Genomic DNA, 24,097 nt, shown 5'->3' with positions numbered 1-24,097 from the left:
TTTTACTCTCTGATGACTAACAGTTTGCTCTAAGTGAATCTACTCAATCTCCATTTAAGGGAATAGAGTTTTGTTTACCATCAAAAATATAAAATTATCAGAAATAGAACTGGCAGATTATTAATTCTTGGGAACACAACATCAGTAGAGATAGACAAAGTTGTCTCATTCAAACTAAGTATAACCATTCCTCCTCTGCCAGAGTGCTTAGTGTATCATGGTCAAGCAAAACCAAAACAGATACATGTGTCACTCTCAGCAGGACTCCCCCCAAACCCCATCTTAATGTAATGGGCTGCTATTCAGGCCTAACGCACAACTATGCACAGCAGAAAAAGATAAATGCATAGGTGGTTGATCAAAGTAGGTTGCTGAGTGTCCTGCAGTGAGGCATGGAGAAGCATTGATGTAGTCAGATGGGCTTGCTGATATTCAGTGCATTTCACATATAGGTTGTACCCAACATTGATAAGAGGAGAGGGTATATTGGCATTTTATCTAATCACTCAAAGAGTGGTACACCATTCAATAGGATAGGACCTCTGTTTTTTATGCATTGGAGTTCAGGGTTTTCTTAACTTTTTTGGCATCAGTTGAAAAGGACAGGTACTGTCTTTAATGACAGTAATTGGGACTGGAATTTCCATCACTAAGCAACACGGTCATAAAGCACGACCTCATGTGACCACGCCACTTAGCAACAGCAATTCTGGCAGCCCCCAGTTGCTGTTGAGCAGGGACTGCATGAGTCAATAAGTGAGGACCCCACATGGCTGCAGCTTCTGACTTCCTGCCAGCTTCCCCACTGGCTTTGCTTGTGGAAAGCTAGCAGGGAAGGTTGCAAATTGCGATCACGTGACTGCACGACATGGCAATGGTCAGAAATCTGGGCCAGTTGCTGAGAGCCTGGATTGTGATCAAGTGACTGCAGAGGTGCTGCAATGGTTGGAACTTCAATGACAAGTCATAAGTACCACTTGTTCAGCACCGTTGCAAATTCAAATGGTCTCTGAATGAGTAGTCATTAACCAAGGACACCTCAGGCACAGCTGGAAATACTAGATCAGGTCAACCAGTGTCTCATGTAGATGTTAAAGAGCAGAGAAACAAGACAGAATTTGTTCTATTATATTCTGACACAACAAAAGCTGAAGGGTTCGGCAACCTGTTTCCTATGAATGTTCATACTGGCCATTATTGCAATTATGAGAGTTGACGGGCATTTACTTGGGAAGGCTGATCTATAACTATGAATTTAGGGTCCAAGTTTATATGAAAAAAAGCATCTCAAGTTGTTCAAGAGAATACATGATTTGCCCTTGAATACCAAATATTTATGACTTACTTGCACTCATATAATTATACTTTTTAAGCATAGAATATTTAATTTTAAAATTATGGCTAGTAGCCTTATCCAAGAGTTCTTAAATTCTTCAAAATAGTAGACAAGAAAAAGGCTCTTATTTACCCCTTGAAATGAATGTTGCCTTTGGTGAATTTCTTCAAATCTTGACAATGGAGATTGAATATGGCCATCATCTGGCTGTGTGTTTGATACTTTCTTTGGTATTCGATACTGAAAAAAAAATTGATTCACAGTTGTAGTTCAAAAGAAAAAAAAGAAAGAACACTTATCAGCACAAGAAGAAAAAAGATTAAAGGACAAAGTTGTTGCATGTATTACATATAGAATATATTTTTTATGGTCAGTACACATTTCAGAATAATTATAAAGATTCATTAGTTATAGAAGTTTAATTTGCCTAAAACATCAACATTATGGTCCTCCTGGCATTATAATGCAGTATATAATGCATTTTTTTGTTTTAAGAAATTTGCATGCATTTATTTATTTACATGCATTTATTTTCCATCCTAAGTGATAAACCAAACTACCAAACTCAATGATAACTTACATTTCGTGGCTCTGAAGATGATTTTCCAGATCCTTCCATAGTTGCTGCTGCATAAGACAGACAGAAAACAACACCTTTATGTATCATGATATAATTAGCACTTCCAAAAAGAGCTAATTAAGATTCACAGCAACGTTAGGAGACATTATCTATTTCCCACATGTTAAAGGATGTATATCTCTTGTGAATATGTAGTCTTCTCTAATAACTATTTTTCTAAATCAGTCTATAGCTCCAAGGTAACTGCTGATCATAAGCTTGTCAAGATATAATGTAGACATACTTATTTAAGTTGTACTGATAAACAGTACAATGGTTCTCACTGTGTTTCTAGTCCCAGTTCAGATCATCACCCGCCATAATACCAACAATCTAAATCTACAATGTCTTTCCTAGTAAGATAGACATCGATTTCCAGCATGATCTTTCTGGTGCCATGCCAAGCAAAGACATTTTTATTCTCCTAGGTCTCATATTATGTACATTTTATCAGTAATTCTTAACCATGCTATAGGACTTTTTAATTAATATTCTTTCTTCTATTTTACTGGTTCAAAATTACTCTTTATAAATAATGCATTTTTACCTACTCTTTACATTTTTTTAACTTGTGACTTCAAATTTGCCATTAGTAAATTCTGGTTTATAAATCTTATAAATCAAATATATAAATAAATATAAATAAAACAAAAGGACCTACAAAGCCTACCAAGTTTGGTTTTCAGATTGGCTTTTCATAAAGCAGACAACCAAATGAGTGATACTGGTATTACTCGGTGGTCATGATTTGTTATGCCAAGAAGTGACATGCACTGCTGTACAAGTTTTTAATCACAGATACAATTAACATTAATTAGTAGCAGCTAGGAGAGACTTGTCTATATCATCAGTATATGATAATATTCAGTTTTAACCCAATATCCCCCCAAAAATTGCTACAGCATGTCATTATTTCATAGGTACTTACTTTCTGGCTCAGCAAAAGGCAGATGAAATTATAGCTCTAAGTATAGTAAATCATTGCAGTCTTTTGTCTCTTGATCACCAACAGAACTAGTATCAACTTAAGCAAATAAACTCTAGTAGGTGTTCCCAGAATCAGGAAAGAAGATAAAGAGAAGACATTTTCTTCTTTACACTTCTCTTTTCACTGCCAAAACTTTTTCTAGAGGGGAGGAAGCCATTCAGTTTATGCCTTAGGCCTTAGCAGATTTATTTAATATGCTATGCCTGAACACATGAGAATGAAAGCTGAGGTGGAATCCAACTGAAGAAAAAAATGGTTGTATAAGTTACTAAGCTCTCCTACCATCAGCTTACATGCAGATCATGCTTGCTGGTTTGATTTAATAAGCAAATTATGCTTCAATTAAAATAAGAAATAATAAATTAAGCTCCGTATACACAAAAGGGAGCAAGGAATAACTAAGTATTTATTATTGTCCACATGCTTCTATCTAGAAGTTAAGCCAAGTCTCACTAACTATAGATGCCACACCTGTTTTCCTTTTAATATTTTTTAAATTAATGTTTTATTTAAAAATGTTTACAGAGCCACTGTGCATGGGATGGGGAAAGGGTGAGCCTTTCAACTACTACAATGTGCTTATTTCACTCCTTGCATATCTTAGAAAGTTTGTGTGTGTAAAAGAGTTGGGAACAGCAAAGAACAGAGGCTGAACTGGCTGTATTTGCAACTGCTTATGCCTCCCTGTCTGGCAACAAAAAACAAATTTAAGTTGAGGTTTCCCTTTTCTTATTGGTTTGAATAACACGGAACTATGATTAAGGTAAATAAACTTCTAAAAATCATGATTTTAAATAGGATTAAGATTAAAGCACTCAGACTTAACTACTGCTTAATTCACTGTCTGCATGTCATGCTAAACCTAATCAAACCCAGCATAGTGTGCAAACCTAGTGCCTCACGCCAGAAGTTGGAAAATAGGTAAGAGTGGGATACAATTGTCATCTCCTTGCAGGAAGATAAAACAATATATAGTAACAGCTACACCACTCCTGACATATGGTTTAATTCTTGAGATCATAATTTATAGTTGATGAATAACTGGACCAAACAGTTGCTTAAGCAGCTTAAATTATGACAGATGAAGTCTAGCACATCAGAAGGCATTAGCCTGAGAAAGCCTCCCTAAATATATTTATTTATTAAGCTGATGGTCATAGACCAAAAGAGAACTGAAGACATTCAGGCAGGCTAATATGCTGCTCTAATTGTCAACCAACTCTGAAAGGCCTCTCATGTGAAGCATATATTTTATCCATTCTAGCAAATATTTAAATAGTGAGTGGAGAGCATTCACTTATATACAGTATATGAGATTGTGTAATAAACCTTTCCTTAAGACATACTGTACCGAAAAGATTACTACTTTTAGTTTGGCAGAACTTCTGCAATTTAACCCTTGATGACATTGAAGCATCACATGGAAAAGTATTCTCACAGAGTAGCATTACCAGCACGTGCCTAATCCAAAGGGAAAAAAAGTTGATATCTCTTATAAATATTAACAAATGCTTTGGGGAAAAAAGGAAGCTACACACAAGATTAATATTAGTATCTTTAAATATTGCCACGGGAACATTTGCTATACAAGCATTAAATATATACGCAATTGCCACTGAATTTAACGTGAGACTTGCACAGCACCATCAAGCACTATAGTGCTTGCATTTCATGACCCTTCTCAACGTCAATATTTTTGTCCACCCTTTTATATTTTGCTAAATGGGATAATATCCACGAATCAAAAACATCAGCTCTAACTCACACCAACTGTTGATTCAATAAACGAGCTGGCACTTAAGGCATCAAAAGATTTTGTCTTCACTGCAGCGATTTACGAGAGGTCCCCTACAGAAAAACTCAAGAAACGAATTGTATGAGACGAAGGGCAGCAACAGGTACCTATAGTAAAATAAAGCCGTGGATTTTCACATCTGCACTTGTGTTCCTCGGGAACTGCGTTTCTTTCTGAATATACAAAATGTATCAAAAATCCGAAACGGGATCCTAAACTCCGGAAGGAACAAAACGGAACTAACGTGCATAAAAATACCACAGCACCGTATTGTAGTTACTATCTATCCACCAAGAGACGCTATTAGCCTGCCAACCTCGCCATGTAAGGGGTGTGCACCATATCCGGATGCCAAACGCTTTAAAACCTCCGCAGCGCTTCCTCCAAGCTCCCCCGCAGAAGGGACTCGATCCCTGTTCCAGGAAAAAGAAAACTCACCGTGGAACAGCTCTAGCTACAACCAAGCCCGATACTTCCTTTTTCCTCTCACCCGATCCGAGGAAGCCACGCTCGCCTTTGTCAACCCGGATTGCCACCGACAGGTTGTTGCGCAGCATTTCGCGGCCACTTCCGGCAGAGGCGCCGCCCTTTGTAACAACGTTGCTGTAAAAATCATAGCGCGGGATTGAAAGCCATCGCTAGCGTCTGCTCGCCAGTAGGGGTTCGTCCAGTCGGGTGCTCGGGCATCTGCTTGCAGGATTGCTGCAGAGATTTCTTGGGTTTCAGAGAGCTTCGGACACCCGCTCGCTCGCTCTTTGGCATTTAAGTACGTATTGTAAGTCGTCCAAAAGAAGGCGTCACAATGCACTTCGACAAAACCGGAGTTCAGTCCTGGCCTATTTTAAAACTATTTTCAACTAAGGACAGTTGAAAGATGGGGTTAATCCGATACAGGGAACGGTGCAAAAACAGCTAAAAAGCCCAAATGAGATGTGAGTGGAAAATGTACTGACCCGCAATGTCAGTCTAAAAAAGAAGGAAAGATAAAATTGTGTTGTGGCCTGCCTTTGGAGTAGAGATGTTCTGTAAATGGGTCGTGAAAGTCTTGTCAAGTTGAGAATAAATCCTATTCAGTTCACTAGACTTTACAGAGACAAGCGTGTATAGAATTGTGGTCCAAAAGATTGAGCTAAGCTTAAAAAAATAGTTAAGCTAAAAATTAGCTATTGTTCTTCCTTTTAGAGTATTGCTATTACCTCCAACCCAGTATCCCCACTTACCTAGGGTAAGAATCTGTGTTTTATCCAGGTTGGTTTCTTCAGAAAAAATAACCATTGTCTTATACACTATTCTTGTAAATATGGGTTGGTGAAAAAAATGCAAATCTGGGCAATCAATATAACACTTCCACAGGAAATAAAATAACCATCTATCTTCTGTTTTCAGAAAGGAATCCAGCACATCTAGACTTGCAGCTCTCAGTTCGGACTCTAATTCTGGTGTTTCTAGATGGATAGATTTTAGCACTACGGATAAATGGGCTTTAGTCTCACTGGAGTTTCATCCTACCGTTTCTGTACTGAGACAGCAGTACAGCTGCTGAAGGAAGGCATTATTTCTCCATAACAATGGCTAGGTGACACAGGCAAACACTAGTGGGAAAATTATCCTTCTATCTATCATTGCTAACAGGTTTTTAGTGGAAAGGAAAAATTATAAGCAATGGAAATCAAAAAACTATAAATAAAATATGACATCCTTGGGTCTGCTTTCTGCCCTCTGTGAGCCAAAGCAATTATAAAGTAACCCATAAAAGCACTCCCTTTTCCCAACCTTTTTCTTATCCCACTATTGTAGTTCATTTTTCAGATTAAATAATTAACAATTATCACTGCAGTGATTTGGTTACACTTCTCAGTTAGTGGTGCAGTCATCTATGACTGCCTCTAGATTTTCTTCCATTGCTTCTGTTCATTGTCTTGGAAGGTATAATTTTCTTAACAACTATAAATACAGGTAGTCCTTGACTTTCGACCACAATTGGAACCGGAATTTCCATCGCTAAGCGATGCAGTCATAAAGTGCAATGTCACATGACCACATCACTTGGTGACGGCAATCCCAAGTAGTTGCTGTTGCCGTCGTAATCCCAAGATGCACAGGTTGTTAAGCAGGAAGAGGCAGGATTTCCAGTAAGGAACACAGGGGTGCCGGAGGTGAGCGGGGAGGCCTGGGTGGGCTGGTGCAGGCCACGCACTAGTTGCAGGAAGGGGGGTACTACAGCATGTCATGTTCACTGTTTCAATGTATCTTAAACATCGTAACGTTTCCCATGCCATGGCGCTGACACTCGTTTCTGTTTGGGAGGGAGCTGCTGTGAAACCTTGTACCAAGCTCTGTAGGTGGAATCAGGGGAATGGAATGTGTTTGGGTTATTTTGCCTGTTCAAGGACTTTTCCCGTAGACCATCAGGTTAGGAGCACCTGTGGATATGGACTTGAGAAGATTCTAAGTGGGAGGGATTTCGTTTTCATCGAGGGTTTTTAGTTTGAATTTGCCCTCACTTTTAGCATTCTCAGCTTTCTTTGTGATCCTGCATGCTGTTCTTTAATAAATCAGATATCCTTGAACTTCTGCCTATGAGTCTGATAATGTTTTAGAATAGGTAATCATTACACAGTGCAAGTATGAGCTAAGGAAGGCTGGGGAAAGAATATGGTGCAGCTCAGTGGCTTCTTGGCCTGTCATAGCTCAGACTGTGTTATGGAATGTATCTTTGAAGGGGGGGTGATATGGATTTTGGTGGTGCCACTGGTTCTCAGGAAGGAGGGGGCACATTCCAAGGAGGTGGAGGAGATAAGAGGAGGCACAGTCCTGGGGCCAATGGTGGGAAATGAAGATGTTCAGAATAGCCCTGCCCTAGAGCCTTCCCAGGTTATTTCTCCTTAGGTTAGATAGAGTAGCTTTAGTCTGGCAAGATTCTATCTGTCCAGCATTAGCAAATAAAGAACTGGAGTTTGAATGGACTGACTTTTCATTGTTCTTGGGCTGGGCCTGACAAGCTGCAAGCTTTTTCCAGCTGCAGTGCACCAGGAAGCCCCTTTGTACCATGTGGCTGGGCTGGGGCTGGACTTCATGTGGCACAAAGGGGCTTCCTGGCGCGCTGCAGCTTGGGCTGCCAAAAGCAAAAACCCAGAGCTGCAGTGCTCCAGGAAGCCCCTTTGCGCTGCACAAAGCCCAGTCCAACAGCGCAGCGCAAAGCCACCGTGCCTCGGGAAGCCCCAGCCACCCCAGCCCAATCCTAGCCGCAGTCGCCCTTGTTTTCCTGCACTCCAAAGCTCCTGCCGCCCTGCGCTCCGCCACTCCAGCTGACCTCTGCCATTTTCTTGCTACTGCTGCTGCTGAGGCATGCCTGTCCTGGGCCTTGCGAAGCAGCTGCTGGCCATGTGAGGCCATCTTCCTTAGGACTTGCGAGGAAACTGCTTTGCACACCATGGGAAGAAAGCCTCATGTGGCCAGCAGCTGCCTTGCAAAGGGCCAGGCCAGGCATGCTTGGTCAGCAGCGGATGCAAGAAGACGGCGAAGGTCAGCTAGGGCGGCAGTGTCCGTGGAATGCAGGAGACCAAAGAGGCATAGGTGGGGGGGAGATAGGTGGGTGCGGGGAGTTGAAGTGCCCCTGTGGTTGTAAGGCTGCTAAGTAAGTGCCTGAATTTTTGATCACGTTTGGCAACTGGTTGTAAGCCCCTTTGTTCAGTTCAAACGGTTGCTTTATGAATATTCGTAAGTCGAGGACTACCTCTAAGTCTAAAGTGTACACATGCATTCCTAAAATAATATCCATACTTTTCCTGGGTAAATGTATTTAGATAGACATTGTAGGTGCATAAAGATTTATAGCCCTTAATTCAGAAGTATCCATGAAATGCTATAGGTAAAATACATTAAAAATAATGGATAAATATAGGTAAGTGTTTTTATGGATTGTTGAAGTACATTTTCGTAGGTCAACAAAGCTGGACAAATGCAGCAGTTCCGTTAACAAAGGAGTGGTTTAAAAATTTTCCAGCATGATTACTGTTTTTTAAATATGAAGTAGATAAAAGTAAGTGTTGTCTCAATACGACAGTTTTAAGTCTACTTCAGTATAAGTGTAAACATGTTACATAGCTCTAAAAAATCGTACTTTAATTTTAAAAAGAAACACCAGGGTGAAAAACTATTTACTGTATAATAGCTTCTGTCACCACAGCCATGCTATTACTAGAAAAGAACCGAGTTCTACAACTTACCACTCTGGTTGTATCTATTCAAAGATTCCCGAAGCATGATATATGGAAGTATCTAGAAGCCTTTGGCATTATTCAAGCAACATGAGTGTAAGTATGGTCTGCATATAAATTCAACTTTATGCAAATTGTGGATTTCTTTCTTAGAGCAGAACAACCCGGAATATATTACGTATTTTCTACAACGTATTTTCTTAGCCTAAGTAATAATAGCTATTAATATACTCTGAAGAAATACTGCTAGCTGCTACAATATACATCTTTTCTACATTGTAGTTCAGCATATATCAGACTGATACATTTTCTGAGTCATCTGTGTATGTAGCTAAGTAAACTCCAGTGAAATGTTAATAAGGTGATGAGCAGAGTGTGTATGAGGGGCCAAAGAGCAATGATATGCCGAATTATATTCAAGCATCCTGAGAAAGATTCCCCATCTATGTTTACATAAATTTAATTCATAATATAGTTTTCTTGCATTTGGGAATAGTGTATTATGTTAACTGTTACAGCCTACCATGTGCAAATGATACTATAATGATACTATAATACTATATTATCCAACAGATAATAGTTAAAAATATTGAATTCATCAAAAGCAGTAATAATTATTCCAATACAAATGCTTGATGCATGTTTAGTCATTCTAAACATAATCATTTCTTTATTATAACATCTACCTTCTAACATGTTCTTGGTACTCTCTGAGCTTTGTTGTTTGCAGCTGTTTCATTACCCAACTACAGTAGGTAACAACTTCAGTGTGATAACACTGATATCTAGTATTTATCTGAAACCTAATGCATTTGGACCTGGCCAACTGAAATTAGCTCTGCTTTGAGTTTCTTTAAGTAGGAAGGGCAGAAATATAGGGCATGTTCTAGCCAAAGGTTACTGTATGTATTTTTGAGTCATGCTGATTTCAGTGGAAGAGATGATTACTTATTAAACTCCTCCCCTTGGATCAATGTAGTTAAAGTATCACTCAAGTTGTTTCATAATCATATTCCTAGAGCTGGTAGTTCTAAGAGAATTCTTAACTGCTTTATGAAAATGTGTGAAAAGCAATATTCTGTGTACCATCTTTACATTTTTAATAAAATGTATATTTTTAATAACATGGCTACAGAAACTTGAATACTTTTGTTTAAGAAATTAAATATGTTTAACATGATTTCTTTATTTATAGTGGCTACAAATGATTGAAGATCTGAGCTTCAGGAAACTAATAAATAGTTCAGAATGCCCAGAAAAACTTAAATATGACTTTAACAAAAATGGTGAGCTTAGGCATGTAGATACTAATGAGACTTTTGTTTTTAATTATCAAAATTCATATAAAGATAATCACAAACGTTACCAAATTCTTGGACAGTTAATAACTCAGTATATTTATGAGCTCCTTGAAAAAGCTTGCAATCTGCAGAAGATTTACATCCCCACCTGTATGGCAGACAGTGAAATTTGTAGTTTCTTTTTCATGAGTGAGAATGCATTGACAAATAGTTCAACTTTACTTGTCCTTCTTCAAGATCAGGGGACATTTCGTGCAGGCCAGTGGGGACAGAGAACCATAATTCACGAAGGCCTTCAACATGGATCTCAGATACCTTTCATTACAATGGCTCTGCAGTGTTCTTGGGGAGTGATTGTTTTAAATCCTAATGACAATTTTATAGATCTGAAAATAGAACCAGAATGTTTAAGTCTTTTTGAGAATGACACTATTTGTCCTCTTCACTTATCATGGCCAGTCCCAAAGAGAAACAGCAGTAATCCTGAAGAACATGCAACCTATGTTTGGGATCATTTCATTTCAAAGACTGCATCTAGAAATGTGGCCTTTGTTGCCCATGGCTATGGGGGATTGATTTTTATCAACTTGCTCATGCAAAGAACTTTGGAAGTGATGAACAAAGTGTATGCTGTTGCACTTATTGACTCTAAGCATCATATGAAGCATCAGACACAAGGCAACTCCCAGGTGCAAACATGGATATGGAAGCACTGCCGAGAGTGGGTATCAAACAGTAAGCCTATAGATAGGTCAGTAGGCTGCCTTGTGAAAATGGATTGTCCTACAGTCTCCACAGGATCTGAAAAATACAGTATGGCTCCTTCCTCTAGCTTGCACTCCATCTTCAAGTATCTAAAGAATGCACTGAAAATCAGTACTAAAGATTATTTCAGTCGATCACCCATTGCAACAAGGAGCAAAAATATGAAGAAAAATTAAGAATGTGTTTCGCACCCAGTTTCCTTCTATCAGAAAAAAGTGTATTCTATGCAAATGCCAAGGCACACTCTTAAACTATTTTATTTGATAGATTATTCCTTTTCCCCCCCTTTGGCTAAGCTGATATTACTATGATGTTCTGTTAAGGTGCAATTTTGAATTAGATGCTTATGCTTTAGTTCAGTTTCTGAAAGGATACTTTGTATGAATGTGTAAGTTAATAACAGTTTCTTCTTTCAATGTCTTACAAATAAATTCTTTGACAAAGCTTTTTAAAAACTAGTCCTTAATCTGAACTATCAGTAAAACAATGAAAATGTAAATATAGGTGATAGTTTAATACATATCAGAAATAGGTTTAAAATCTTGTTTGAATTATTAGTGAATTTATCTGTAATTTGAATTAGCATAGTTCTGAATGTTTTAAACCTCAGATTACTTTTATATCAAATCTGTTCAGTTTTACAGCATAGGAATTTGAACATGTCACAAAAATTACTGTTTAAAATTGTATTTATTTGATAGTGCCACATATTTAGATTTTAAGATTTTTTTTTAAAGTTGCTTTTAAAAAAGCCCTTTTCTCTAGATTACTTCATTATTATCATTATATTCATTTTCAGTTCCATTTCATTTGAATACCACTCTTTCTAAATGGTTCAGGTTGGATTACATTAAACGTTACCAGAAGATACACTACTGTGAGATTTTATTTTCAAGGAACAGATAGAGCTGCTGTTTTAGTTGATGAAAAGCACTATTGGCCATAGCTTCAACCTGAGGAAGTAGGATGTCATCAGGATCTACGAGGGTTCCCAAACTGTACTACTTTTTTCTGGAGAATATAGCTCTGTCCTTTAGGTTATGATCCTTCAAAATAAACACCTTCACTTTGACTGATTTTAGTTTCATTTTTGGTTTTGTCTTTCTATCTTGTATGAAAAAGCTTCTTTTTTTGTTTATAGCCCAAAGGCATTTACTTGTTTGATTGCTTCGGGGCAGGTTCTGTTATTTAACAATTCAAGAGTAAATAAGATGTAGCCTATAAGCTAGCATACAGCAATTCACCAACTTGTTGACATATATAACTTTAAAGAAAAAATAATGACAGAAAATCTGTCTGTTTTGATGTTGATCAATATGATCATGTAAAGATCAAGTTTAAACTCCTTTTTGCTGGCTTAGTTGGGACAAATTTTCAAATAAGCCGTGGCATAATTAGTCTTAGGATGTGCACATTCCAATTTTCATTTATTTCCAGTAAGAGCATTTAAATGTCTTGGTAGAGAAGTTCATACTTAGGAATATTCTTTGGATCAATTGGGCTTCGTACAATGAGTTTTCCACGCATTGCTCCACGATAGATTACTTCAATCAAATCTATGAAGTCTTGTTTTGTTTTGAAGCTTCCCACAAACTTGGTATGGTCTGGAGATCTATTTAGGAAAAAAATAACAGTATAAAACCAAGTTTAAGCAACAATGTTGAAGTTGAAATTCAGAAATACAACTGGTTCAAAATCTGAATCTACAAAGCCCCCTTACTTCTATAGCATATATTTGTTAGCCTTTTAAATAATCTTGCAAGATCAAATTAAACGTTTATCTAGTCCAGCGTATTTCTCAAGGACCTTCATAACTGGGTAATGAAATTTATAGCTTTAGAATCTATGACCTGGAGTTTCTATTTAGGCATTATTGCTAACAATCAATGACAGACCATTACCTATTTCTGATATAAAGGTGATGTCCAAGATGTGCTTCACAGTTTAAAGTTAACTGCAATGGTGTTTTACGGTAGAACTATTTACATACTGATTCTATGCACTTGGTAGTAAGTTTTATCATTTACGATAAGACTTCCTTTTCAGAAATCCAGTTTGTCTCCCGGTCGTGGATTTCAACTCAGCCATCGTTAACTATATTCCTTCACAAGAAATCCAGTTCAGAATTCTATCATCCATAAAGACTTCAGCATTAATTTCTTAACCCTTTTGTGGGATGATACATTTGTCAATATAAAAAATAATCTCTCTCAGTGGCTGAATTAATATACTGTCTCATGCCATAGTTTGCTGAATACAACTGCATGCAAAAGTCTAAGCTCCTCTGGTCAAACTGTATTTTTCTAACTGAACAGAAGCTGTCACAATCTCTCTAAATTACAAAGTTAAACATCTTTTTGCAAATTTGAATGCATGCTTACTATTTTACATGCAGTTGTTTATAGATTTAAAATAAGAAAATAAGGCAGGGGCAAAATATGAAATATTTGGCAAAGCTTAGTGAACTTCATTTAGCCATTGGCCAACTTCCCATCCCCATATGCCCTCTGGTAGAAGTCAGGCCAACCCTTCTCTGTGACATTCAGCTATCATTATCTTGCCTGCTTACACATCCTGTTGTTTATTCGTTCAGTCACTTCCGACTCTTCGTAACTTCATGGACCAGCCCACACCAGAGCTTCCTGTCGGTCGTCAACACCCCCAGCTCCCCCAGGGATGAGTCCGTCACCACTAGACTATGATCTATCCATCTTGCCCTTGGTCGGCCCCTCTTCCTTTTGCCTTCCACTCTCCCTAGCATCAGCATCTTCTCCAGGGTGTCCTGTCTTCTCATTATGTGGCCAAAGTATTTCAGTTTTGCCTTTAATATCATTCCCTCAAGTGAGCAGTCTGGCTTTATTTCCTGGAGTATGGACTGGTTTGATCTTCTTGCAGTCCAAGGCACTCTCATCCTACTCATCCAAAATAATAGGCAAAAAAGTGTGATAGAAACAATTTTCTGGTTCTGCATTTTTGTTTGATTTTGCCTTGGCATACTCTGCAAGCTAGTTAAATCACAGTAATTCAGACCAAAATCAAACTATATAATGGCTGTGCATAATAAACAGACTCAGCCACAGAATACCAAAACTAATACCAACCAACATGATCATACATAAACTACATGCAAGCCAACTTACCCATAGTCCACTTTTATGTGCTGCCCATTGAAAAAGAAGACAGTTGATGGAATATAACTAATGTCAAAATACTGGGTGTACACTGGGACCTTGCTTACATTCACCAAATAAATTGCAGCCATTTTACTCAAGTCATGAAATGTTTTTGCGAGCTGTAAAGAAATGGAAGTTATGTGATACACTGAATGTATGAAGAAAAGAGTCAAAGCCTTTAACAATCATGACAATCAAAAACAATATTTTATCACATATCCTTTGTGATTAACGAACATAAAAGACATAAAAGTTGGAGTATAATTACATGTACTTTTTGAAATACGGTAGCAGTAATTGTGACCTGGATTTGAAACAGGGTAGCAAGAATACTGTACTAAACAATCCATCCACTCAATTTATCAAGGGAAACCTTGCTCCATATCCTGCCAGTATCAAATGTGCTGCTAATAAAAATATAGATGGCAGTTTTATTCACTATGGACCATCCCGTCTCAGAAAATCTATCTGATCCTCACTTCCATTCTTACTTTACATAACTTAGAAGTAATTCCCATTGATTTTAACTCCCTTATTTCAGAATCCTGCACAGAAGTAGGTCCTACTGAGTTCAGCCTTCTGCCATTTTCTTCTAGTGTTTAACACTGCTCCCCTCTCATAAACCCTAACATTAATGCACCCAGGATTTGGCATTTCTTTCTAAGGGTCCCTTTCCCCCTTTCTGTTTTGTCTATTTAGAATGCAAGCTTGTAGATGGTATACTTGCCTACCTAATAGTTTTTGCAGCAGATAGGAAATTGTTACCAAATTTCTAAACAATAAAATATTCCTTCCTCCCCAAACTTTTGTAACACTTTCCGTGTCTCAATACAATATTGTCAGGAACCAAGAAATGCACAGCAGGAGTCGTTTTAAGACAGACAGTTCCTTTTATCTTAGGCTCCTCTTCGACCTAAATTAGGTAAACCGATGTCGTTTCATTCTGTTTGTTCGGACAAAACCCTAATAAAGAGCAAAGATACAGTTAGGAAAACCTTTGTAACTCCTGATGTACGCCGCTGAGATTCGGGAACTGCAAATAAATAAAAAGCATACGCCGGCTTACAATGTCATCCAGCTGCATGCAGACAAGATCTTCATCTTTACCAAAGCGAAGGACCAGGACTTTCTCCGCCACGGCCTTGATCGCCTCATCCACCTCTTTTTTGCTGTTTAATTTAGGAAGTAGGAAACTCATGCCGGCTGACAAGTCAGCGGGCGAAATCCTTTCCCTGGAGGCTAGCAATCTCACTATAACACGCACGCGCATTACGCGTAAGCTTGTTTTCGCGGAAAAAGGAAACTGTTAAGATCGCCCAGTGAATGACAAGGAGCTTCGCCAATCAATGGCAACTACCACTCAGTGCAGTTTGTTACAGAACTTGCCTTCGCTGATGGAACCATCCGCCTCAGTCGTAGTTCTGGCGGTTTCCGGCGGGATAAGCTTAGGGACGGACCCAAGCCGGAGCGGGCTCTCGTGGTTATGCGTGGAGGTAAGCATGGGAGGTATTAAAAAGTAAGATTCTTCATTAAAATAACGTGAAGCCTCATGAATGCAGTCCGTTTTACCACCTAACAAAGTGGGCTCTAACTATAATAAATTTGGGTTTGCAAAACTAATTAATATTGTATTCCACTTGAAATTCTTCAGTAGAAGATACTCATTTTAAATATGAGAAGAAGGTGGTGGCTGACGGTTTTAATTTTGCCGCGTATGTCCGTCAATGAAATAGAAAAATTTGAATGAAGAAACATTGTATAGTTTCTGGCGCTAGTTAGGTATGATTACAGTGAAAGTTGGGTATGTCTGTCAGATGTTCCACTGAATTCAGTGTGATTTCTTCCTGTGCAACAGCTAGCCAACCTTAGCTGATCTAAGCAGAGGCAAGCTTTAGTATTTAGATCGGAAACCACCAAAAATATCTGCGTTGTAGACTAGACTAAGAAAAAAGAAATTACAGAAGAGGCAATGGCAAACGGATATTATTGCCAAGAGAACTACGCCTGTGTACTCACCAACAGTTGTGCTCAACCCAGGCGAGTCTTTAAAAAGTGGCCTGTATCTCACTGAAAATAATGAGGTTCGGTATAATAGACCTGCTGGGCTGGGGCCACTTCTCAGTAATAAATGTTATAATGTGTGGACTTTGTCTATAGGAGTATGTATTACGATTCTAATAGAATCAAAGAATATTCATAGGCATAGCTGAAAGATATTAGTCCTCGTGGAGTGGACGTGCTTCACAGTGAGGAGAAGAGTAGCAACAAGCTCACTGTCTGCTTTCATTATGTTCTAGTCAATGGTTTCATTAGCTTCCATGTGTTGGGAAGGGAATTTTTCTGGCAGGAGCATTTTTTCTGTATGTGACCTTATCTTTTTTTTAATAATAATTTTATTAAGCAGTACAATTAAAAAGATAAAAACTAATACAAACTAAAAATAAGAGTAAAAAGAAAAAATAGAAAGTGCAGAAAAAAGAAAGAAAAATAGAAAAGATATATAAAGAAATGACTTCCCCTTTCATCACAAGTATAAACAATTTTAGTAAGTTATCACCTTCTCTTAAAATACAACAAATGATCTCATATTTCATCTCTTATCTATAAACAAATCCATAAAGCCTTGTTATTTCAGCAAATGACAGCAAAAATCCATTAAGGTTACCAGAGATGACAACATATCTATTTTAATTTTGATCAAATTTTAACTTATTTTAATTTGATCAAATAAATCAGCTTTATATTGGTTGAAGCGGATTATCTGGATCCTTGCCAGTCAGGATTCAGACCTGGGTATGGGAGAGAAATGGCATTGGTCACATTTTTGGATGACCTCTGATGAGGGTAGGAATCCATCCTTGCCCTGCTTGACCTCTTGGCAGCTTTTGATACCATCAACTGTGGAATCCTGAATTGACTCAGAGGATTGGGGGTGGGTGGCACGGTGTTGTGCTTCTTTGTCTCCTTTCTCTGGGGTGGATTCCAGTAGATGGTGATGGGGGGGCAAGATCCCACTACCCAGACCCTACTCTGTAGGGTTAGACTACTGTAATGCATTCTACATGGGGCTACCCTTGAAGAGTATCCAGAAATGAAGAGTATCCAGAAACTTCAGCTGATGCAAAATACAGTGGCATGGGCAGGTATGTGTGTTTCTAGAACACGTGTTACACTTCTGCTCCATGAACTGCATTGGTTACCAGTTTGTTTCCAGGTCCAATTCAAGGTGCTGTTTTTGACCTTTAAAGCCCTACATGGCATGGGGCCAGGTTATCTGAGGAACTGCCATTACATTCTGCCCGTCCCACCAGATCCAGCAAAGAGGGCATGCCAAGGGTCCATTGTCATTTGGCAGGTCCTAGACAGCAGGCCTTTTCTGCAGTGGCGCCCATGTTGTGGAACATCCTCTCCCCCAAAGTGAGGCTGGCTCCATCCCTAGGGATCTTCCAGAAATCCCTTAAAATCTGGTTGTGCCATCAGGCTTGGGGACTCCAGGGGACTGGCAAAAACTGAGGTGGCTCTGTTGCTATTAACTGTTTTTTTTTAACTGTTTTATTAACTTGCTATTAGCTGTTTGCCTAGTATTTGTTTTTTTTTAGCCTTACGTTTTTTAAAGTTTTTTAATAATAATAATAATTATTATTTTGTATATACAGTATTGTTTTTAACCTTGCTGTATGCTACCCAGTCACTTGTTTGTGAGATAGGCAGTCATATAAATTCGATGAATAAATAAAAAAAGTAATATTCCTTCCTTTTACTTTTAACAATTTTGATCTTGTGTCCCTTCAAATGTCCTAAAACTTGATTTCTTTTCATTTTTTCTTGTCCCTTCTCAGAAAACCCTTCAAAACTTTAACAAGTTTCTTTTGTAAATCCAATATAGGAAAGTTATCCAAGTCACCCTTTTGGTTTGTAATTTGTATATCCCTTTTAATTAACATCAGCTGATTTCATTTGTATATCCAGTGTAGCATCTTTTTCCATATCATTTTTGTGGCCTGAAAAAGGAGAGATTGTGAGATTGCCCACTTGAACTCCAGACAGGCCTCCTTGTAAGTAGACTGCAGGAACTGAGGTTTTTGTGGTCAGCTCATGAGTTGAGCAGCTGGGAGTTAAGGGGTTTCAACCGAGCTCACAGCCATAATGCAGCCTATATAGCCATAAGGTTCACCGAGCCTTATTTCTTAATCACTTTCAGAAATTGCTTTTAACTGCTTTTCAGCTATTAGGAACCTTTGGAGTGACTTGTTTTATAACACTGGGTAAGTATCCTTCAATCCTTAGCAAAAGAAGTTTTAAATACAAGATTTTAAAAATTCTTTTTTTGGAATAAACAGCAAAAGGATGATTAGAACATTGATTTTGGAAAGTTAACAAACAGACTAAGGGTCCTGATGGATTTGAAATAAATTATAAGAATCCTTCCTGTGGGAAAATGCTGTTGTTTTGAATTATTAAAAAAAACATGATAGCATGGGACTTTGAAGGTTGGACACCACATTTTGCGATAGAAAGCTTTCCCAGTGATAATGGAATACTGAGTTTGTTTGCAGTGTATATGAGCTAGAGAATTGTGCTCTTTAGCAGTAAAATATGTGATGAAAATAAAATACTCTGATAAATGAAAATATTGGCAGGGATTTATATGAAAAGGATGACAAGTGTGTTGGCAGGGATTTATATGAAAAGGATGACAAGTGTATTTTAATTTTTTTAACAGCTACATTTGATAAATAGCTTTTGTGTAGCGCAGAAAGCACCTCCTTATAAAACTGTTAATCTTAGTTTGGGCCAAAACACCAAATCTTCTGTTAATCTTTAACTGAAACCATGCAGAAACTAGTTTTAAAAATAAATAAATAATAAATAACTTTGTTGCGGTCATTAACTAGCACAAGAAACTAGTTTTAAGTTTCTAAAAGCTGTTTTTCTTCTCTAGAACTTGAGATCTTCAGAGGTGTGTTACTATACACAAATATAGCAAGTGACCCAATACTTAAAAATAAAAAGGTAATGTAATTTTATAAAATAGATTTTTTACCATGCCTGTATCTCTTTGTGTTTTATCATATACATATAAATACCTCACTTCCCACTTCATTCATTTTACTTTTTAATTTTTCCTGACATTCCCACCTCCTACTTCCATATCACAAAGTTGCCTGAAGCATACTCTTACATACTTTTGTTTCTTTCAATATTAATTTCTTGCAACAAATCACATCCTATCTCCTGCTTTCTACTAGCCTTTGCACATCTTAAACATTATCTAATTTTTGTAGCAAATCATTCAGGTTTTCAGTTAAGCACATGGGATTGCTTGCATTTAAGAAGTATATTTACATCTCAAAGAAACACAACTTTAACATCATCACAAGCATTCTTTATATATTTAGCAATAAATAAGTAATTGGAAGTATATCACACATCCTCATTTCCTTGTAAGTGTTGAACCGTTATCTAAGCATTCCATTTGTTCTCACACATGCTTTATTTTTTCATTTACCGCATAGAGCAACCAAGCTTTAATTCCATGTTCACACAAAACATTTCTTAGTTCAAACCTTTTCACTTTGTGGTATGCTGTCTCAAAATCAGCTATTATACAATAAACTTTATTCCTCACATTCATAAATTTCTCAATGACTTGCTGAAGGCAAAAGTCAGGTCTATACATCTATGTCTGGCATAATCTCTTTTTTCTCATCTACTGCCTCTTTCGCTTTCATCGTTCAACTAAGCATCTTTTTAATACTACCTTTTAAGCGTAAATCCATACACTTCTGTCCCACTCTGTAACATAGTTCTTTTCTTTCTGTTTCAAGCAGCTTCCATATCATTCTCCTTACATGCACTTTCTATTCATTCTGTTGTGAGATCAATCTATCTTTTAATACTTGTTCACACAGTACTCCTACTGTATAAAATAGTCATTCTACTTTCAATTTAGCTTCTTTCGCTTCTTTCTTTTTCTTCCATATCTATTTTCCCTCAATATCAACTTTTGACAGAACTAAAAATGATATGGCTCACATTCAGAATATCTCCTTACCTTTGTACCCTTCATTACCCTCATTCCTTCATATACAAACAAATCAAACATGAATTTTATTTTTTTCCCTTTTCTACTTTAATTGTGTTTTTAAAATTCCTAAGTTATTTCCCATTCTTTTTTGCATTGTTCACATATCCATCTTCTTTAAAATGGATAGATAACCAGGAATCCCAGTATTCCTTATGACTCCTGAATCCCCTGGCTACATTTCCTACGGCACGTTCTGAACTAAACATGTTGGCAGTTTTGCTTGCCATTTTGAGTGGGAGAAATACAAAAACTATGCTCTGAGCTTTAATGTGTGTGTGTGTGTGTGTGTGTTCCTTTTTTAAACAGTATACTTCATAGTTCTGTCTACTTTGCATCCTACTTTGCATCATTGCCTTGCTCAGTGGGGACCTCAGCTTCTTCAAAAACGTGCCTGTAGTCACCAAAAGGCTACTTCTTTCCAGTTTAAAACATCTTGCACCTCTCTCTGATCTTATTCTTTTATTTCTAGCCCTTGTGTATCAGTGCATTATTTTGCAGTCTATTCATAATCATAACAATTGGGTAGATTAAAAATGCAATAAATAAAATCAGTTTGTATTACTGATGTGTATAATAATTAAGATGAGGAATTTCAGTTTTGTTTCTATAAAATATCTTGTGTTTTCTATATATATAATTGCAGGTATCTGTTGGACATCCCAAATCTCAATTCTGATCTTTTTCAACATGCATTTATTGAATATCATTAGAAGAGCTGCCTTCAAATTGATTGCACCGAAAATGACAAAATATGGGTTATTTTTATCAGTGCCCAGCAAAGTCAACACTTGTAGAACATTGATGATGATTTATTTGAACAAAAATATGTCAAAAAATGCTGATGAGAACATAAATCTAGATGAATGGAAATCTGTTGTGCTCTCTGGCTTAGAAAAAGAAGCATTTGAAAGAACATCAGCTGAAGAAGAGCCTAATATAGTAGCTATTAGGGAATTCATTGAGATGTCTCGGCGTTTAGGTAATGCTGCTCCAGAAAAAATAACTGAAGAACAATTAAAGAAGTTAATTGAATATCCCTCTGCTACTTCAAGAAATAAGTACTTAGCCTTTTTGGCTTTGAAAGAAATGAGAAAGAATGCCGCACAAGAAAAAAAGAAAAAACAAAAGGAAGAAAGGGACGAGCTTATAAATACAATGGAAAATGCTGATGAGCTGACACCAACAAATAGATTGTTTCGGTACATTTGGACCTCCTCAATGGATGTCACGTACAATTGGAGAGCTGCTCAGGCTATGAGTTTTGGCCAGCCTCTGGTATTTGACATGGATTACAACGATATGTCAGAGAGAGAAATGCAGAATACAGTGAAACAGATGATGGAATGTGAAGGGTGCAATCGTAAAGCTATAGAACCATTCCATTTATATTATTGTAATCTTAAAGAAGATGGTCCATACCACAAAGAATTCATCAGGCGTTACAGAGAGGCATGGGACAATTTGCTTGTGACAGTGACAGAAAAGTCTCATGTTGAAATATTTCCAAGAGATCAGATTGTCTACTTAACTGCTGATTCTCCCAATGTAATGGAAACATTTGATCATAATAAAATCTATATAATTGGATCCCTAGTTGATAAGACAATAAAGAAGGGAGTCTCTCTTGCTCGTGCGAAACGCTTGAAGTTGGCAACAGCACAACTCCCTCTAGGAAGATACTTACATTGGAAAACTGGAGCCAAAGTTCTTACCCTGGATCAAATGATGATGATCTTAATAACTCTGAAAAATACTGGAAATTGGAAGGAGGCTCTACAGTTTGTTCCAAAAAGAAAGCATGATGGTTTTATAGATCCATCTTTGCAACAATATATTCACACACAAAAGAACAGAAAGATCTATGAGCAAACCTTAAAAAAGAAGCGATTGGTAGAGGAGCTCTCCAAAAAACAATTGTGGAATGGTTTGTGGGAAGAGTAGTCCCCAGTTATGATTGGTGTAAGTTTCATGTAAAATAACATTTGTCCTCAGTAAGCTTTCAACTTCTACTGACTAAGGAACCCAGTAGTGATAAAATGTAACAGTACATGTAGCTTCACTGTAAGAGGACTGTATTTCCAAATACATAGGAATCATCATTTTCTGGCTCTGTCTGCTGATAAAACTTCAGTAATACACAATAGGGCTGAAAAACAGGTTTCAGGTTAAAAAAAAACAACAGTAGTTGTTAATCTGTTACTAACCCAATCTAATGATACAGTACATGTTTTTCAGTGCTTCCCATTGCATTGCCTCACATAACAAAGTTATGTAAAAGTAGTTTCCCACTTTTGATACAGGGGAATATGAGGTGGTTGTGAATTTTGCTAGACAAAAAGGAGCTCAAATTCTTGTAAAATTCCTGATTTTATTCAGGAAATAATACTATGCGAGGAATGTATCTATTGAAAAAAAATTGTATATATGACCTTTCTATTTTAGAAGGAAAAAGTTGTATAATTTTCAATTGTATCTTTCTTTAAATTGTTAAGGCATTATTTAAAATGTTATAGTTGTTGAATATATAGGGCTACTTACTAAAAATGTGTTTGAATGGTGTTTTTGATCTAATTATATTATAAATGCATATGCCTTGTCTTTTGACCAAATGCTCTAAAAGTGGAAGGCGATTTGCCACAGTTTTAAACACATCAAGCATAAAAGTGCAGAAATATTAATAACTATTTAAAAAATAACAACATTGTACATATTCCATCCTAGCATCTCATCTCCAAAAGGTTAGCTTCTTTTGATGTTCCTGCAGTCACCAGAGATAAAAGGGACTTACATAGGGATGTGCAAAACAGTCCATGGACCATTTTGTGCACAAAACCACCAGCTTGGGGTGATCTGTGTTTTGTCCAACATATATTCAAGTGTCACTACAGGGCACCATTGCAGCTAAGGGAAAGGAAGATGTTAAGAATATCAGGAGGAAGAGCAGGAGGCTGGTGAGGTGTGCCATGTTTGAATTCAAGTGCAGTGGTGGTGGCGGTGGCTAATGGGGAGTAAGGTGCTGATGGTGTGGAAAATTGATTCCTTTTATCCAGTTAAAATACACTGACAAACAGAAATATGTTTAATTTAGCTTCTTAATGGCTGTTGCTAGGAGCACTGTAAAAACAGTCTTACTGACTATACATGAATAATACAAACAAACGCATGATGTATATTGAGTGGCTAAATTCTTCACATTACATGAAATGCAGGAATCGTAAAAAGTTAGAAATGTACACACACTGGTTTTTCCCTATTTTCCTTTTTTGTTCTTTGTGTCTATGTGACTGGTTTGTTTAATGATAATTGTGTTGGGCTTATTTTCTAATAGTGCTGTTTTACATCTTTTTATACAGCACTAGGACAATCAGATGGTGGCTGATGCATAGATCATGCAGAGAAAATGGAGAGGGGAAAAGGCCCACCAGCTTTGCCCCACTACCCTGTGAGATTTCTCTGGGTTTGTACCTGCTGAAGCCTGCAATCAAAATGGTCCAGTTTGGCTGAACTGTGATCTGTTCTGAATGGTTCAGCTGAACTTTTGAGCCAGAATAGATTTGTTTCATGCGCAAAATAAAAAATAATTTTCCATGCAGATCCCTTGTCTTAAAGTCCTGTTCTTGCCATCATGTTTTAGTAATGTAGTATCTCATTAGGAAATGGTGACTTCAATTTGTTGTTTATTCATTTAGTCGCTTCCGACTCTTCGTGACTTCATGGACCAGCCCACGCCAGAGCTTCCTGTCGGTCGTCAACACCACCAGCTCCCCCAGGGACGGGTCCGTCACCTCTAGAATATCATCCATCCACCATGC

At 37.5% G+C, this 24,097-nt stretch overlaps 4 protein-coding genes across 5 annotated transcripts in view; 2 read left to right on the top strand and 2 right to left on the bottom strand.

Annotated features, from left to right (window-relative positions):
- SENP7 (SUMO specific peptidase 7) overlaps positions 1-5,269 on the bottom strand; it is a 42,595-nt gene extending 37,326 nt beyond the window's left edge. Inside the window, exons 1-3 of one of the 2 annotated variants that reach the window (XM_063305603.1) lie at positions 5,177-5,269; positions 1,917-1,963; positions 1,469-1,576 (exon numbers count right to left, since the gene is read on the bottom strand). In XM_063305603.1, coding sequence (XP_063161673.1) covers positions 1,469-1,576; positions 1,917-1,955 — 147 coding nt within the window. In that variant the 5' untranslated portion in view covers positions 1,956-1,963; positions 5,177-5,269. Of the gene's footprint in view, positions 1-1,468; positions 1,577-1,916; positions 1,964-4,708 lie in introns of both variants that reach the window. The other variant, XM_063305601.1, reaches the window with a different exon arrangement.
- A 3,720-nt stretch (positions 5,270-8,989) lies between these two features.
- Positions 8,990-11,512, top strand: LOC134499074 (putative protein ARB2BP). Its single transcript, XM_063305600.1, has 2 exons — positions 8,990-9,054; positions 10,154-11,512. Exons 1-2 carry the CDS (start codon positions 9,010-9,012, stop codon positions 11,198-11,200), a joined length of 1,092 nt encoding a protein of 363 aa, XP_063161670.1. The 5' UTR covers positions 8,990-9,009; the 3' UTR covers positions 11,201-11,512.
- A 908-nt stretch (positions 11,513-12,420) lies between these two features.
- TXNL4B (thioredoxin like 4B) lies at positions 12,421-15,434 on the bottom strand. Its single transcript, XM_063305599.1, has 3 exons — positions 15,264-15,434; positions 14,165-14,316; positions 12,421-12,636 (listed from the first exon to the last, which is right to left on the bottom strand). Exons 1-3 carry the CDS (start codon positions 15,393-15,395, stop codon positions 12,471-12,473), a joined length of 450 nt encoding a protein of 149 aa, XP_063161669.1. The 5' UTR covers positions 15,396-15,434; the 3' UTR covers positions 12,421-12,470.
- A 236-nt stretch (positions 15,435-15,670) lies between these two features.
- On the top strand, positions 15,671-22,883 carry TRMT10C (tRNA methyltransferase 10C, mitochondrial RNase P subunit). The gene is made up of 2 exons (XM_063305598.1): positions 15,671-15,690; positions 20,929-22,883. Exons 1-2 carry the CDS (start codon positions 15,681-15,683, stop codon positions 22,224-22,226), a joined length of 1,308 nt encoding a protein of 435 aa, XP_063161668.1. The 5' UTR covers positions 15,671-15,680; the 3' UTR covers positions 22,227-22,883.
- The last annotated feature ends 1,214 nt before the right edge of the window (positions 22,884-24,097 follow it).

Source organism: Candoia aspera, chromosome 5 (assembly GCF_035149785.1).
Source record: "Candoia aspera isolate rCanAsp1 chromosome 5, rCanAsp1.hap2, whole genome shotgun sequence".
Classification (NCBI taxonomy): Eukaryota; Metazoa; Chordata; class Lepidosauria; order Squamata; family Boidae; genus Candoia; species Candoia aspera.
This window is presented reverse-complemented; position numbering and strand designations above follow the sequence as displayed.